The 16,513-nt window shown below is 37.4% G+C and overlaps 2 protein-coding genes across 3 annotated transcripts in view; one reads left to right on the forward strand and one right to left on the reverse strand.

The window, feature by feature from the left end:
* Positions 679–15,973, reverse strand: ATAD5 (ATPase family, AAA domain containing 5). Of its 2 annotated transcripts, none has more exons than XM_021415042.1 (22): positions 14,201–15,973; positions 13,982–14,069; positions 13,272–13,436; positions 12,642–12,780; positions 12,074–12,158; positions 11,464–11,645; positions 10,549–10,706; positions 10,075–10,228; positions 9,552–9,845; positions 9,284–9,374; positions 8,722–8,804; positions 8,467–8,612; positions 8,215–8,365; positions 7,627–7,797; positions 6,942–7,057; positions 6,387–6,480; positions 6,114–6,178; positions 5,101–5,281; positions 4,284–4,462; positions 3,181–3,995; positions 2,104–2,268; positions 679–1,915 (listed from the first exon to the last, which is right to left on the reverse strand). In XM_021415042.1, exons 1-22 carry the CDS (start codon positions 15,610–15,612, stop codon positions 1,837–1,839), a joined length of 5,013 nt encoding a protein of 1,670 aa, XP_021270717.1. In that variant the 5' UTR covers positions 15,613–15,973; the 3' UTR covers positions 679–1,836. The 2 variants fall into 2 exon arrangements, with proteins under 2 accessions (XP_021270717.1, XP_021270716.1); XM_021415041.1 differs by having other exon boundaries at positions 3,181–3,998; positions 14,201–15,972.
* Positions 16,160–16,513, forward strand: part of CRLF3 (cytokine receptor like factor 3) — a 14,245-nt gene continuing 13,891 nt past the window's right edge. Inside the window, exon 1 of the mRNA XM_021415265.1 lies at positions 16,160–16,300. Within this exon, the coding sequence (XP_021270940.1) occupies positions 16,160–16,300 (141 nt within the window). The remainder of the gene's footprint in view (positions 16,301–16,513) is intronic.

Here is a 16,513-nt window from a genome sequence, read left to right on the forward strand (position 1 = left end):
GATTGTTCACGAGGGTGGATAGATAGGACAAGGGGGAATGGTTTTAAACTGAGACAGGGGAGATGTAGGTTAGATATTAGGAGGAAGTTTTTCACTCAGATGGTAGTGACACACTTGCACAGGTTGCCCAGGGAGGCTGTGGAGGCCCCGTCCCTGGAGGCCTTCAAGGCCAGGCTGGACATGGCTCTGGGGAGCCTGGTCTGGTGGTTGGCGACCTTGCACTCAGCAGGGGGGTTGAAACTTGATGATCTTTGAGGTCCTTTTCAACCCAGGCCATTCTATGATGATTCTATGATATAGAGTTCATTCACTGAACTCTACATTCACCGAACAACTTCATTCAGTTGTTTTCATGAGATAATTGCATACAAGTCACTGATGAAGGAGTAAAATACTTGAATCCCACTTTACCTTTTGGACTCAGCACCCCAGCCTGGAGCTTCCCTCACAAAAATACTTAAGGCAATTATTAGAACCAGACAGCTGACTTCAAAAGGAGTTGTCTCCCACTGCTAATTTGTCTTTCCCATCTATTTCCTAAAATAAGTGATAGTTTAGAGAGCCTTTTTCTGATAGATGTAGGTCCACACTGTAATTACCTAGAGAAGTGATCCTTTTTTTTTTTTGAGAAAATAAGTACAGAAGTCACTTAGACCATTGATTGAGCAGTACAGTCCATTAAAATTTTAAACAGCCACCGCTTTATTCCACTCACTTGATAGTTCTCTGCTACTGAAAGAGTAAACTGTAAACATTATCTACAGCACCGATATTTCAAATAATTTACTGTTTCCATAATTATTTTTCATTCATGAAAAATGAGAACGGAAGGTACCAGAAAAAGGCCTTCCTTCTTATTACAGAAACACTGAGGTAAACAGAGCACCGCTGCGCTGCAACAATCCCAGTTTGAGAACAGTGGAACTGCAATACAAAAGTCAGAAAAGAACATGGATGCAATCTTTCCAGTTAAGAAAATTCTCAAATACCATTTTTACAGATGGAAAACATATGTTTTAGACTTTGCTACAGTTGTGGACATTTCTGATGTGAACAATAAGATTTATCAGATTTATTGTTGTATAAAAACAGATGCTATCACAAACAACCAGGCTGAAGTCTTGTCAAATACAAAATGAAGTATAAAAATACAACACAATATACAAGATTGGAAGTAATTAAATATTACTGAACTTGAAGTAATAGTTGAATTGTTATTTACAAAATCATGCCTAATATCCGAGTTCATCTTGAACTACAGTATTCATTTCTCTTTTAAGGAGATTAACATGCAGATCAGCTGTAAATACGAATGAAGTGAAACCAACGTATACAAATATATGTACATGGAAGCACAGTGCTTTGTAATGACTTTGTTACCCACACACTAGTTTTAGTCATTTACATTTCAGAAGACTGAAATTGATTGCTTTCTCTCCCTGTTCCCTTCTCACTCTGGTTTATTTAACACATATGCAAATTCTGAATGAATCAAGCTTATTTTAGTCAAGGCTTCTTCTCAAAGAGGAGGGGAAAAAGAAAGCAACGTGTGGAAATTGTGACAGTTCCATGTTTGAAACAAACAAAGCAGTACCAACTGATTAGGTGGTGCATTTAATATTCTAAATGCACGTACTGGACAAGCACCAAACAAACCCACATTGCAGATGTGGAGAGCAATATTATGACAATAGATATTTACATTATTTTAAATAATTATAGAAATTTAATATACAAATGGCTCTGAATATACAATAAAATAACGTGGTAAAAAAACCCTGCAGTTATGGTGAGAATACCACCATTAGGCACAAAATATTTCTGGTGTTAGTGATTTTAAGGGAAGTCTAGAGATAAACTGTTTATCGCTTGCCTGGGTATTTCAAGATGAATTCCTTCAAGATAATGCAAAAACCTAAAAAGAGAAAAAGTAAGAGTGACTACAAGGTGACAAAATTACTTCCAAATGGTGGATAGAACTTATATTTAGAAAAGCAACATCCGCCTTTCTTGTCTAGAAAGATTTAACAAGATATTTTACTAAAATTCTTGAACTACCTTGCATACTGAAACGTAGCAAGATTTAGGAAAACTAAAGCTTACCTTCTTTTTATCTTTCCTTGCTCTTTAAGCTTCTCGGACCTACAAATACTGCGAAGAGTAGGGAGATACTCAAGTATGCTAGCTTGCTTATTTCCGAGGTTTAAAGGAGTTCTGGAAAATACGGTTCTGATGACTGCCAGCCTCTTCTGTGCTTTTTTGTGGATGCTAGAATAGAGAATGAAGCTTTTTAGTTTCTTGTTCAAGAATGTATTTGTTACTTTAAAAATCAAATCCACTTGCTTAAAACTGTTAAGGCGATAATAACTTCCAAAAGTGCTTCCAATGGATTAGATATCTGCAACTTCTGATCATACGCTACTTACACAGCATCACAGAGATGCACTTAAAAACGTAAGGGACAGAAATTTGTTTTGCCAGTGTTCTTAGCTTAAATACAGAGTCTAGTCTGGGGAAGTCTACACAATCTAGTCAAGCATATGAGGTTTAGTACATCCATCAGACAACCAAAAGCACCTATGGTCTTCAGAAATAGGTGAAGTGTCAGGTAACTGCCATTCTGGCAAATACCAGTATCACAGCCAGTGTTAACTTTGGATATACGTTGGCCACATATGGTCACAGGTTAGATGCATCTATTTTGACACTGCTCTTCCGGGTGCTGACTTACAGAAATGCAGTACCTCTGCTCTGAATTACATCAGTCTTCATCAGGTAGCACCTACACATGTAAGGACTCGATAAAACCAGGCACTAGATAAAAATTGCATTTCCGGTACCTTCAGAAGCAGTTTCAGTCCATCTGTCTTGGAAAAATCCTTTAAATTCCTTTAAATTTTTGTTTTTCTTAGTGGGGTAATGGTGTGTGAATTGATTTAAAGTATATAGACCAGCTTAAGGCCACCATTCCTGAATATTATGGTCAGGGTATTCAAACATTATTTTTGGCAGCAACTGCTAAGTACTTAATTTGAGCTTATTTAAGCAAAGTTAACAACTTATTCCAGTGTTCTCAGGCCTACTAAAAACATTCATATTGGCATAGTATCTGAAGCAGTCCTACACACTGAGAAATGCTTTTCTTGACAAATAACTCCAGAAATACCAGCACAGCCTTACCTTAAATCAGCTGACTGATTGAAAGATACAGAATTTCTTGTGTCTGACACATGCAAAGTCAGTCCCTCGAGTTGATCGCTTTCAGGTGTATTACTTGTGCTCAAAGAGGCTTCCAAGTTTTGAGAAATGCTAACAGAACACTTGTTAAAACTGAGTGCTTCAATAGCTGCTTTTATTTCACTGCAGCTCTGAGAGCTCCACCAATCAGTATTTTCAATACTGAATTCATCACACAGACCATTTTTGATTTTGCCATTCATCCAGTTGAATCCTTCATCTTTAGAGAACTCTAGTGGCTCCTTTGTGCTACTGTTTACACAGCAATCCAAAAAAGACATGTCCTCCACAAATTCAGCCAGTGAATTCAGACACTGAAGAACAAGAGCAGATCTTCTCTCATTTGATGGGGTTTTGCTTTTCATCTCTTTTCCTTTTCTATTAGTCATCAATTTTGGTTCCTCTTTATTCACTTCAGCACATGACGTAGGACTGTCTGATGGCAAAGCTATGAATTCAGCGGAATAGTTCAGCCCAGTATCAAATAAGTCACTGTCATCCAATTCCTCAAGCCTTTTCTTGTTCTTTGTCTTTTTAGATTTTTTTCCAGAACAGTAACTGCTAATGGAATTGTTTTTTGAAGAAACTATGGTAGTCCTTTCAGGTATAGAGTTAGATGCTTCAGATTGATTTGAAATATAATCCACTGGTAAAGGGAGAAGAAATTCAAGATTACTATGTATAAAATCCACTTTCTTCAGCTGGAATTCTGTGAGAAGCTGTATCAATTTATCCCAGTGCTCCTTGGTTGTGATTTTCTGCTGTAAAATAATAATTGTGGAAAAGTATATTAATATATATGTTTTTAAATGTATTTTAATGCAAAAAAAAATTACAGAAAACCTCATATTCCCAGCTTATGAGGTAAAGGACTAGGTTTTCTGCACACTGCTCCGGTTTGCGTTTTCCTTAATTACTAGAGAATATATTAATTTCAACAACAAATTCTTCCAAAAAGATTTGCTTCTAAGATGCTATTCATAGTGACAATTACACTATGATATCTAGCAATTGTCAAGGTATTAGCTAGAGAATTAGAAAAATACCTTGAGAAAAGTGAACAAATCTTCTGATGGCAACAGGATATTCTTAAGGCCAAGCAATGTCTCTACACAGCCTGTGTCACATTTTGGGAACTCCTGAGGTGGGGCATCATCTTCAGAAAAATCCATCCTGGGATCTGTAGTCTTCTCAGAATTAATTACTTGATCTGCTTTATTTTCTCCTGCACAAAGAGAAATAGTTCACTTGAAAAAAGCTGCATCATAAACATACTGTTGTTTTTTTTTTCCCCTTCCAGTTTGTCTCCATTCCTTTTAGAAAGGAATGCACACAGAAACTGAAATTGCCCCATTAATCATGCCCATTTCATTTCCTTAATTCTCAAACTCCCCCTTCTTTGCAAGTTGCCATTAGAAATTATCTTTTTGTTATACACCTCTGTGTAACACACGTTCACACTTGCTGAGGATACTCCTCCTGTATCCCTCGTATCCTTTGGCTGCTCCCCTGCTAGTTGTCCAGTTTTTCTCCTTTTTCAGTTCTCTATCTCTAGGTGAGTTACCTGTAACTCTGCTAAATGGGTAAAGAACTGCCAGCTCCCAGCTCAAGGGAGGCAACGACTGGCTCTCTGCTCTGTCCAGTTTTGCTACTCCTAAAATAAAGATCTCTTACGCATATATACAAGGTTTTGAAGTACAAGAAAACTGAGACAACAACAGTGACAAAAAGCTATACGATACCCACCAAGTCTTTACAAATTGTACAGAAAGTTAGCATCTACTCATCCATTGTTAAGAATAGTTTCATTTAATCTGTCATCTGAAGATAGGAGATAATTTTTTTAAATTAAAATCAACTTACCATGAAGTGCCAAGTGTTTGTCTTTTAAGTATCCACCTCCACTTCTAACCCAAAATTGTAAGTAGAGAACACTTTGTCTGATATCACAGTTATTTGTGGTTAACAAAGCAGCTAAGTCTTTTACATCTGTTCGTAAATTCTCAGCCAAACACAGCACTTGCAGATAGCTAGCAGCATTCATCTAGAAGTTAAGCAAAAGCCACTGAAAACAACTCTTACCAGTTAAGACTGCAATGTCACACAGAAGCAAATTATTCTCTTTACACTTGCAATACGTTTTTCTATTTAATATAGAACAGTTTAAGTAACATCAAAACCTCGGCAGAATTCTGTACCAAATCCAAACAGTCCACGTCAGATAATTCAGTTCAGTTTAGAAATTCAACTCATTAAATTAAGCGCACGTATTCTGCCTACATTCTTAAAGCTATGTACACTTTGTTATTATTAAACAGGTCTTAGAAGTTTTTCCTTTCTTTCTCATCCGCATTTCTGATATCCCAAAGGATTTTCATTTTTACATTGAGAAAGTCTCCCTTCAAGAGTTTCTTCCCTCTCTCTCTCTTTTTTTTTTTTTAAATATGATACATCGCTGCAAATAAAACTATTTGCTACACAGAACACCAATATTAAAGGAATAACCCATACTATTTCTAGAGGAGTTCTATTTTTTATGACTAACAAATACTAGTGTAGTCAGTCTTTGGGTCAAAACTATATCTCCTATGAAATTATTTACTATACCTTAAGGACTAAAGTGATGAAGTGATGTCAAATACTAAATGGTCAAGAAAATAACTCCTCCAGGCTAATACTAAATTCTACATGTAAAGAGAAAAAAAACCATCTTATACACTCTTGCATAAACATAAAACAGGAGTTGTCTGATCATATAGATATATTCCACCAGATAGTTATAAACTTACACTAACCTTTAAATTTTAAGATTAAATCAGCTGAAAAATACCTTTTTTTTTTTAGGACATAATCCGCATTTCCAAACACAGACTTACCAAGGAAGGAGTTCTGAAGTTGATTTCTTCAAAATAGCCATCAAACATTAAGCTAAATGTGGGATCTATGCAAAGAGATACTGGTGAAATGCCATGACATTATGTTCAAAACAGATTGTTTTCTTTACTCAAATACTCAAAGGCTCTCTTTGTAGTCTCTACCCCTTAAGTTTTACATTTAAGAGCTGCACTCAACCATTCCCATTTAAACAGTCTTATTCAAACAGGCTTTTCTGTCTGCAAAGACTAATCACAGGAAAAAGCCCTACTCACCATTGGTAGTAAGAATTACAGGTCTCTTTGCAGTTGCCATGAACGTCTTTATTGCATTTAGAAATCCTGCATCTTCATCAAATATTATATCTACCTACAGAAAAAACACAAATGAAATACAAACTACCAACAGCTACTGCATTTGTAGTCATACTCTTAACTGCAGAGTAAGACTTAACATTAATATAAATTAATCAAAGAGGCAGAGGCAATGACGTGTAGCAGAAAAATTGTAACACACTCGACAGTCAAATAAATTGGATCAGCAGAATCCTGCAAACTGTTCCAGCAGCAAACAACAGTTGGCAGATAGATTATAGGTAGTGCCATTATCTCTTAAAATTAGTTTTTAAAATAAGGAAAAAATTACTTGTGTCTACTTAAAGAGAAGAACTCAGGAGGATGAAACCATTAAATATTGAATTCATTTTTTAAGTAACTGATAATCCCTGCACTTGAATCTACCTAGAAGCCCCAAGGAAGAAGGAAGAAAAATAAGTTATCTAAACAGATAGGATGTATTGCTCACATCAGGATGCTTCACTCAAATTTTACCTCTTCAAAAAGTATGAGAGATGTCGCACTTTTTCTGTTATGTTCTCCTTCTTCCACTTCTTTGCTTATTGACTTAATTTGAACATTTTTTTCTTCACACAAGTTCTGAGCATTTCCTGCAGATGGGTGAAGAATTGAGTAGAAAGGACTGAAACTGCTTAAACACGTGCTCTAAACAGTACTTTAGAAAACATCCTATACATAATCTGAGTAAGAAAGTCTACACTGCCACAAATTTAGAATTCTGATGCCTTTTTGGATATCTCTTATTTAAAAAAAAAATACAAGGAATTTGCTGGGAATTTGGTAGTGTTTGGTGAAGGGCTGACTACTGTAGAATTAATTCTGCACCAAATCTGCTTGTCATCTACGATATTTTGGGGGCACGGCATAGATGCTCTGTAAGCTCTGTAATCCACTACATTGCCCTTCAAGACAGTGTAGTATGGTTGCCTGGAAACATGTGGGCTACACCGTTGCTCCAAATCTATCCAGCACTTGGTTCATGCATTCCTCCTCACTGTTTCTGAAAAAAATAATAACTGTTTCCTATGTAGACAAGCATACACTTGCCAGCAGCTGGTGTAATAAATTCGCCTATTCTAATCTTTTCTTCAAGTATACAATAGTACAGTGTAGCTTTTCCATCTCTAAAGATAATTAACTATTAAATAGTGACACTTACCTTTATTTTTTTCTTGAGATGTCACTGTTCCATCATTACCTTTACATCTGGAAGACATTTTGAAATAGTTTGCAAGTGTTTTAGGGGGGAGGCTTCGTTTTAATCCTGCTCCTTTTGGTGACAGTGGAGGTTTTCTTGGTGAAATAACTTTCTTCGGAGAGTACATTTTTTCTGCAAGATCGTTGATATTAAATTTGAAATGTAATCTCAAGATGACAATTCTCAAGCAAATACAGAGCAAAGTCGAGTTTTGTTTATAGTACAAGACAGCTTTACTGTACTGATTTCTGTTTATTTTACTTTTCTCCTGTTCAGGGAATGCTTTCTGTTCAACCTTCTATCCAAAGTGTCATAGCACTTTTTGCTCATTACTCCAACACTACAGAAATAATTTAGGAAGAGAATCACGAGTCAGTCATTTTGATAAAGTCAGTATTTAATTTGGTACAGTTACGTTAACTTATGGAGCATTTCTTGTTATTACAGAGGACAGATAAACTTTGCTATCTTTCTTAAATAATTGATGTTTAAAAATTGTTTTGGGAACTCAGTTCCTAAAAAAAATACCAACAGAAGCACGAAACTTACTTGGTGACTTTGCACTGCTACAACTGTTAAAAAAGCAAGGCTTATGTGCATTAATGCCTTTTTTGTCCACTTGATGAGACTGAGTAGCTTCTTTTAGTTGAGACAGTATCTGCCTACCACTGCGCTGGCAAGAGGCGTTGACTTCAAATATCTGCAAGTGTATTTAATTAGTTAAAGACATCTTGTATTATAAATCCTTCCATATCACTACATACAAGTAAGAAAAATAGCATTGAAAAAGACTCCACAAACCTTAAAACCAAGCTCTTGAGCACAAGCATATACTGCAGCAGTTTTCCCCACTCCTGGTGGGCCAGTGATCAGAACTGTATTGCAAAGGTTATTCTCTTCCTCAATATCAGATTTATCATCTTTAAAATCAAGGCTATCCAAAGAATCTGTAGAATTATTTAAAAGAGAAGAGATTGTTCAGATCATTATCAATTCATATCATTTTAATGTCAGCTTTAAGGAGAAACTACATGTCATTTTGAACTCTATCAGCACCTTGATGCTCTTTGTCCTCCTTTTCCCCTTTTTGATTTCTCTTTTCTTCCCAATCAGCTCTTTTTTTCCATTCTTTTAGCCAGCTATAAAAGAAACAGAACAAAAAAAAAATTACTGCTTAGTAAACAAAAAGATGGAACAGAACATGAAACTTGAGATCAGCCACTTTCTATCTTTCTTAGAAACATATTAAGTTCCTTACAATTAAAAGAAATCTTCACGTTTGATTATTTTGTGAAGAACAACTCCTTCATTCTCTGTTGTGTTCGCTGATTTGTATAAAATTAGATCACCTTATGAACTGCTTAAATTGTGGAAAACACTTTGTCATGTACAGTGTTGTTTGCAAGATGGATTGCTATACTACGTACCAAGGGATCATGATAAAAGAAACTATGACTAGAACGTAATTCATATCAACTGCTAATTTGTTTCTGCAACTTTTGGGGAGTAAAGCAAAGCAAAGGCCACAGACACATCCTACTACAGTGTAAGATAATTATACTTAAATTATGTTAATTAAGTAAAATGGTGTTTTGAGTTACTTAAGAATGGTTCCAACCTATGTAGCCTTTCAATTTCTTTCTTGTTCCCTACAAGTTCATTGGAGTCTTGAGGCTGATACTTTTCTGTCCAGAGCATGTCTTCAACGCCTACAGAAAAAGAAAAGTAAATATGGTCTATTGTCTTTTTATTTGAGCATTATCCATTACTCACAGCTAACAGAATATTAAGACTTGTACAGGGCTTCTGCATCACAGTGGAAATCTGATATATCACATTTCCTCAACACAAAGAGGATGAAAATCAGACAGGAAGTGTGCATTTACCTGAAAGTGCATTCGTCTCTGATAAATATTCAGTATCTTCTGTCATAACATCTGCTTTCTGGTTTTTGTTTTTCCCCAGATGTGTTGCTTGTTCTGCATCTGCTTGTCTTCCTCCAGGTGCAGGAGTGACAATACTCCTGGAAACTCTGGATTCTACTTCAGTCTCTGTATTCTCAGTTTGTTTTCTCCTTTTTGATTTTTGGTCCTCTTTTTCTTTCCTTTTCCTCTTGGTTTCCTTCCTGTTGTCAGAGTGTTTTTGATTTACCTCAGAATTTGAAGAGGCATCTCTGCTTTCTATGGGAAAAAAGAAAAAAAAACTCCCATATTTTAAAAATGTAAAAATAAAATCAAGCTATGGCTATTATAACTGTATTTCAAGCCACATTTGAAGAATTTGGTCAAAATAACAAAAGGTGGGACCAGCTTATTTCCAACAACATTCTTTCATTGAAAGATTTCTGGAAACGTCAACTTGCCTTCTTACGTGGGTTTAGATGGTATTTTCCCTAGGTAGATTACTAACCTTGTATGCTATTTTCTAAAAGCAGCCGCTCTGTCTGCTTTTTCAGAAACTTGTAGAAGTATTTTCTCACAGGAAACTGAGAGTTATAAGACACAATCTCGTCAAGCAAACCTTTCCTGAAGGACTCAGAGAAAACTGGTCGGTGGCCAGAAAACTGTTAATACAAAAGAAAAGGTCACTTGAAAATATAAAGAAGAACAATTACATTTTTGCATAATTTAAGATAACAGTGGCAGCTTCCCAGTTACGACCTGAGATTTGTCTAGTGACAAATTCTCCTGCCTTGAAAATTGTTTGGTGTAACACACAGCCACAAAAGAAATCAAGCAAACAAAAACGTCTCCAGCAATGAAGGATTCAAACCACAGGGTTTTTTGGTGTTGCTTTTGTGTTGTTTTTCTTCCTCCCTACCAAGTAACAAAAAAACCCAAAATGTTTTTCTTGATATATGACCTTCCATTTTGAAGTACTAACCACAGGTGCAGAATGGCTTCCAGTCAGTTCTGACTTCACAGCGGAAAATTCACCGAGCGAGATGGCAATTTTTGTGACATTAGTGACCTCAGTACTCAGTTTCCTTAGCCTAGTTAGTAAAGGACACAATGGTGATGTCAATTTCCACAGCGGACAAACTAAAAAAGAAAAGAAATAAAGAAAGAGAGGAACAAAAACCCCCATAAATCTGATACACAGAGATACAACTGCAGACAAAAACATCCCACAGTAAGAAAGCTGTAGGTGGAAGAGCGTTTACTCATGTCAAAGTCAAGTTTACTCAATTTACACTGCATCAACTTTATCTTCACTAATCCCACCCCCGACAAGCTGAAGAAATTAGCACAATTTGGGATACAGAGTTTCTCCAGGAAACCGATCCCAGGTTCTGCTTACTCCAAACAAGCACCAGCGCCTTCACCAGCACTCTTCAGGATTTTAGCTGGATTGCAAACATCAACTGTTCAGTGGCATTCTGCCTTCTGGTTTTCTGCCCTCCCCTTTCATAAGGACATTGTAGCACACTCCCTAACTTAGTGGAGAAAGGTAAAAAAGAAGGGCTGGTCTTTTCTCTCTTGAGAAGCATTTTGCCCTTGTCAGAAGGAAATGTCTTCTGCCCAATTAAGTCCAACATGATTAATATTCTCCAAATTATAACTTGAAAGACTACCTTATGAATATTCTGTCCCTTCCCATAAGTGCATACATTACTCTTGCACCAATTTAATGTGAGAATTGTATATTCAAAAGCATCTCCCCAAAAGCTGGTATTACAATAATAAAACAAGAAGGAACTCAGTTATTCCAGTTAAAAAGCTGTTTTTCAGCTTGTCTCTTTTCTGAACGGATTGCCTAAAATCATACACATTTATCAATAACTGAACAAAAGCTTACAGTCATCCTTCTGCTGCACGTGGACAACAGTCTTGAAACATGAACTGGCTAGCAAGTATGCTTCCATTGCTGCTGCTTTCTTAGCAATCTGTCTTTTCAGTAATTCTGGCAAACCACTCATCAGGAATTCACGTTTTGCTCTGAACTGATCATCATCTTGAGAATTTTCAGATGCATCTTGGCTTTAATGAAAATAGAAATGAAAGAAAATCATTAAAACTACCAGGTATATAAGGTTTATGACAGAATCTAATCACATTCTATATATGAATTTATGCAGTCTGAAAGAACTGCTCAATCAATTTAAATGCAATATGTTTATATTTGGTTTAAAATTCTGAATTTTGTTATTAAAGTCTCATTCTCTTGATTTTTGTATTTTATATGCTATTTAAGATGTTTTATGCCAGTCATCAACTAGATTTTCAGCCACCTAAAATGGCTCAATAATAGTTTTCAACTCTCAATAAACCCTCAAAATCTTGCAGGCAGATTAATGCATTGGTCAGGACAAACAACACAAAAACTTACATCACATTTCAGTAAGTATTTTAAATTTGTGATACATATATATTTTGATTCTTAATCAAGTGCAATTTTGAAAACTGACCTGCTGTCATCAAAAATCACAACTGGCTCATCTGCAGAATTCTGAGCATTTCTGCCCAGGAATGAAGGCACATATCCCGGTTTTCCTTTAGAAAAACAGCAAAGAATCATGATTAGGGTGGCACTGGTCCCCCTCTCTCATCATATCTGCATTGTAGCTTTGCTTCCATGTTCACTATCTGTACATTTTAATAATGCAATGGAGCTCATTTTCTTAAAGAAAAGCTAAGTATTTTAATAAGATCCATTACAGTTATATCTCAAGTTATTTCATCACTACATTAAAAAAATCCTTAAAAAGTAGAAGGCAACAGAACACAGTATGCATTGAGAGTCGTGGCTTACTGGATTTTTAAATAAATATCATTTTCCCTGAATGGAGACAGAAAAAACAAAGCAGCAGCTGTCAGTAACTTCTGCAGTATTCACTCATTTCATAAAAATTTAAAGGTGCACATTGGAATATCACATAAATCAAAGGAAAAGATAAATATACTACAGAAGAAGCTTTATAAAATAAACTGGTGAATAAATTTAACAAAGTAACTCATTTAGTAAAATTCAATTACCATTTGAGTTCTTAGAAACCTTCAGATTCCTAGACTTTTTCCCCAGGACATCATTTAAGCTTCGAAGACTCTTTGGCTTCACATTCCGTATTGCAGTACCATCATTACTCTGGCTTGAATGTAAGGTTATTACTGAGTTCTAGAGGAAAAGGAAACAAACGTAGGAAGAAAAAGGTTTTTCTTCCTTCATTAGCAATACACTTATGTGATTGGTACTGAGGGAACTGCTACGGAGCCTAGAAGTTACCAAATACCATTTGAAGATTATACAGTAATTTTACTAGTGTTGCCTACACAGAAACAATACATAAAATTCGGTGTCCAATACAGAAGCAAAGGCCAAAATTACTCCGTCCCTACAGCACGCACACGTGGAGCAGACACCTTGCAGTCCACCAGGTCAGAGGAACAGCCACTTGTGACGCGTGACCACCCAGTGCATTTCACACACCTACATCAACTTGTGCTTTCCAGTCTGGCAGTTACGTAGCTCACATTCACTGCACCATTTTATCTCTATCTACCTTATTTTATACTGAAGGAAGAAAACGTTTCTAAGAAACATTTTTGCTGCTTAACCGAGCCACAAGAACTTGAGGCTGTTTCCCTGTATAAAGTAGACAGGCTTACTTCACTTTCTGGTGACGTTTTCTTTTCTGCCAGAGCTCGCTGCCGAGATGAGCGCCTCACAGGAGCGGGCGAGTCCTCGGTGACCTTTGATCTGTTGTGCCGTAGAGCTTTTGCTTTTTCAACCAGCTGTTTTGCTTTGGATATGTTTTTAGAAGTAGAGCTTATCTATTGGCAAAGTACAAAAACAACCAAGATATCTAGCAATTAATAGCAATATCTTCATTAAGTGTTTCACATCGTATTATCTCTAGCACGCGATTTCTAAATCGTGTTACAAAATTTTGCTTGCGTCAGGAAGAAAGTGAAAGAATCAGAAGGAGCAAACTAAGAGGGAGTGGGAGCCCTGGGAGGGATTCTCCTGTTCATCCACAGCACAAACGAGATCTGAGCAGTGATGTTCTATGCATAAGCTGTTCTGCTGTGCCCAAATACTAAGTCCCACCTTGAGACCTTGCCAAAGACGAGCATGCTATTCTATCAGATTTCTGTTATGAAAAGCAGCTTCTATGAATAAAACCTATTTTGAAGTCAAAGGTACAATAATTGTACAAGAAACGAGCTCAAATGCTACAGAATCCCAGTAATGCTCTCTTTTGATTGGACATCTGTGCACTACCATACTTTGTTATATTAGACAATTTGAATGTTAACAATTATATGCATATAGTAAATGACAAAAATACTGAAACACAAGCTGTTACGTGAATTACCTTTGTATTTTTGGAGTTAAGCTCTTCATTATTCATTGCTTCACCTTTATTTGATTTTATAGTTGCATTGATCCGTGTAAACCTCATTCTAATTAGGGAAAAGTGTTATGAAATCATTACTTTTTAATTAAAGGAATTATAACTACAACTTACTCTTAAAATACTAGCAGGAAAACAAAACAAAGTGCAGAAAGCCAGAATATATTCTAAAATGTTTACCTTATTGGGCTGTTTTCATCAGAGGGCACTGTAATCACCTCAGCCTTATAGATACCACTTGTCTTCAAGGACTGCTTCCTTGCTTTTGGTGTGGAAGTCTGTACAGGCCACACACTTTCCTCTTCAGAAAAGTTACTCCTAATTCTGTTTTTTTTAGGTGTGATAGTTTTGGATGTGTCCATTTTCTTTTGCCTTAGACTCCTCCTCAACTCACTGACTTTTGGACTAGATGAAATTCGTACATCCAAGTTACTTTCCTTCATCTGATCGTTACCTGCTGATTCTTTATTATAACTGATAGTACTTGAGACACATTTTTCCTTATCTCCTAAAGCCTTGTTTCTTTTGTTTCCCTTTTTCTGAAACTTTCTAGGTTTTTTGGTTTTAGTTCTAGTGTTTCCAGGACTAGAATGGATGTATTTGTCCACATCATCTTCTGGTTGCCCACCTTCTAATACCTTACTGAAAACACTGTCACCCTCAGGTCCTTGTTTATCTTTTGAAGACTTTCCAGTGACTTGTTTTGCTTTCCCAGGTGCCTTTTTAACTACGCTTTTTCTTAGATCTGATGTTGGTTGTCTAAATGCTTTCATAAACTGATGCCTTTCTTCCACAGTAGATTTCATTTTCAAAGAATCTGATCCTGCCGTCTCAAGTATAGCTAACTCCAGCTCCTCTTCCTCAATGACTACATTAGATTTCCTTTTCTGAGCAACCTGCTCGGTTTGTTCACTCTCCAGAAGAGGCGGGCTGCTTTCTTCTTCAACATATACCTTCTGCTTCAAAAAAATGGAAGCTATTTTCCTAGATCCTTTTTGCTCATTATGTAAAGAAGTAGATTTGGGAGGAACAGAATGGACTTGTGCAAGGACAGTTACTGTTCTAAGTGGTAGCTGCTGAGATTCCTCACACTTTTCAGGGTCACTAGTGCTATCACTTTTGTCCCTTTCATTTACTGTAACAGAACTGTCCAGCATTGGCTTTGTGCCTTCTTCAACACCATCTACATAATTCTCTTCTACTTGGCTTTTCAAGAAGTCCTCAAACGACACTGTTATTATACTGTCATTTCCCTTGGACGTCTTATCTGGATGTACTTCAAAACTTGAGTCACTAATAACAACGTCACATTCTGCCACGTTAGGAGATGCCTTCTTTTTCTTATCTCTACTTTGTTTTTTACACTTTTCATTCGGATGGTTCTCAAATGAAAAATTTCCAGACGAATCCACATTTACTTTGTGCTTCCTTTTCCTCGTTTTTCTTATCCTATTTTTTGTTGCATTTATTTCAGAACCAACTTTCTTATCACTTCTAATGTAGATGTCTGCATCTGAGAAATTCTCACCTTGCTTATTACCTTCAGCTAATTCTCCTCCACCTTTTTGGTCACCTAAAGCGCAGATAGCCATGAAATCATTACTATCTTCTTTCAGCCTTGTTGCTTCTATGCTGTCATCACAATTAATTTCTATTACGTGTTCATTCTCAGATTCTTTTATTTCTCTTCGTTTATTATTTAAATGAACTCTCTTCCTTTTCCTCTTCAGCTTTGAAGGTGGTATATAACAATCCTGGTCATCACCAAAATCTGCCGTAGTTTCCCCAGCTACTGCTGGAGCTTTCTCAGCTGCAGGTGTCTTTTTGAAGTAATCCAATATATTGCTGGCTTTTGGAGGTGACGACGCTTTACCCCCTGCTTTTGCTAACGGTGAGAAATACCTCGTGATTGTTTTCACAGAAGCATCTTCCTCTCGCCGTTTCTTGCGTGGCTATAAGAAAAAAAGTTCAACATTAATCTTGGCTTTTAAAAACCAGAGATGCGGTACGGTTCTATTAGGCAGTACAGAATCTGAGTACGTGTAGCGACACTTGTGCTCGTTTGGAAGACAACAAACTTAGGTGGGTCCCCGCGTGCACATCACTCGATCCCACGCCCTCCAAAGCCATTCCAGCACAATGCGGTTTCAGAACGGAGGAACGTCCCATCCCGACGGCCGCTCCGCACTCGGGACCTCCAGCACCGAAGGGGCCGTCAGCGCAGCCCCGCGGAGACCTGGCCACGGCCGGGGCTGGGAGCGGCCCGGCTCCTTCGCCCTCGTCAGGGGACGCTGACACGCAGGCAGCTCCCGCCGGGGCATCCCAGCGTCCGCGCGACCGGAGGGAAACGCGTCCCCCTGCGCGGAGCAGGCCGCACACAGCAACGCGGGAGAACGAGCGCAGCGCGCCGCGGAGCCGGAGCGCCGCCAGCTCCCGGGACGGCGGCTCACCCCGCTCTGCCAGCGCCACCGGGAGCGTTCCCGGCCCCGCGGA

Source organism: Numida meleagris, chromosome 17, assembly GCF_002078875.1.
Source record: "Numida meleagris isolate 19003 breed g44 Domestic line chromosome 17, NumMel1.0, whole genome shotgun sequence".
In the NCBI taxonomy this organism is placed as follows: Eukaryota; Metazoa; Chordata; class Aves; order Galliformes; family Numididae; genus Numida; species Numida meleagris.

Excerpts from the sequence above, each read along its gene's own strand:
- ATAD5 (XM_021415041.1), bottom strand. The coding sequence starts at position 15,612 with ATGGCTATCTGCGCTTTAGGTGACCAAAAAGGTGGAGGAGAATTAGCT. Across the intron at positions 8,613-8,721 it reads GGAGGACAAAGAGCATCAAG|ATTCTTTGGATAGCCTTGAT; the intron begins GTGCTGATAGAG and ends ATAATTCTACAG. Across the intron at positions 1,916-2,103 it reads CAAGGAAAGATAAAAAGAAG|GTTTTTGCATTATCTTGAAG; the intron begins GTAAGCTTTAGT and ends TTCTCTTTTTAG.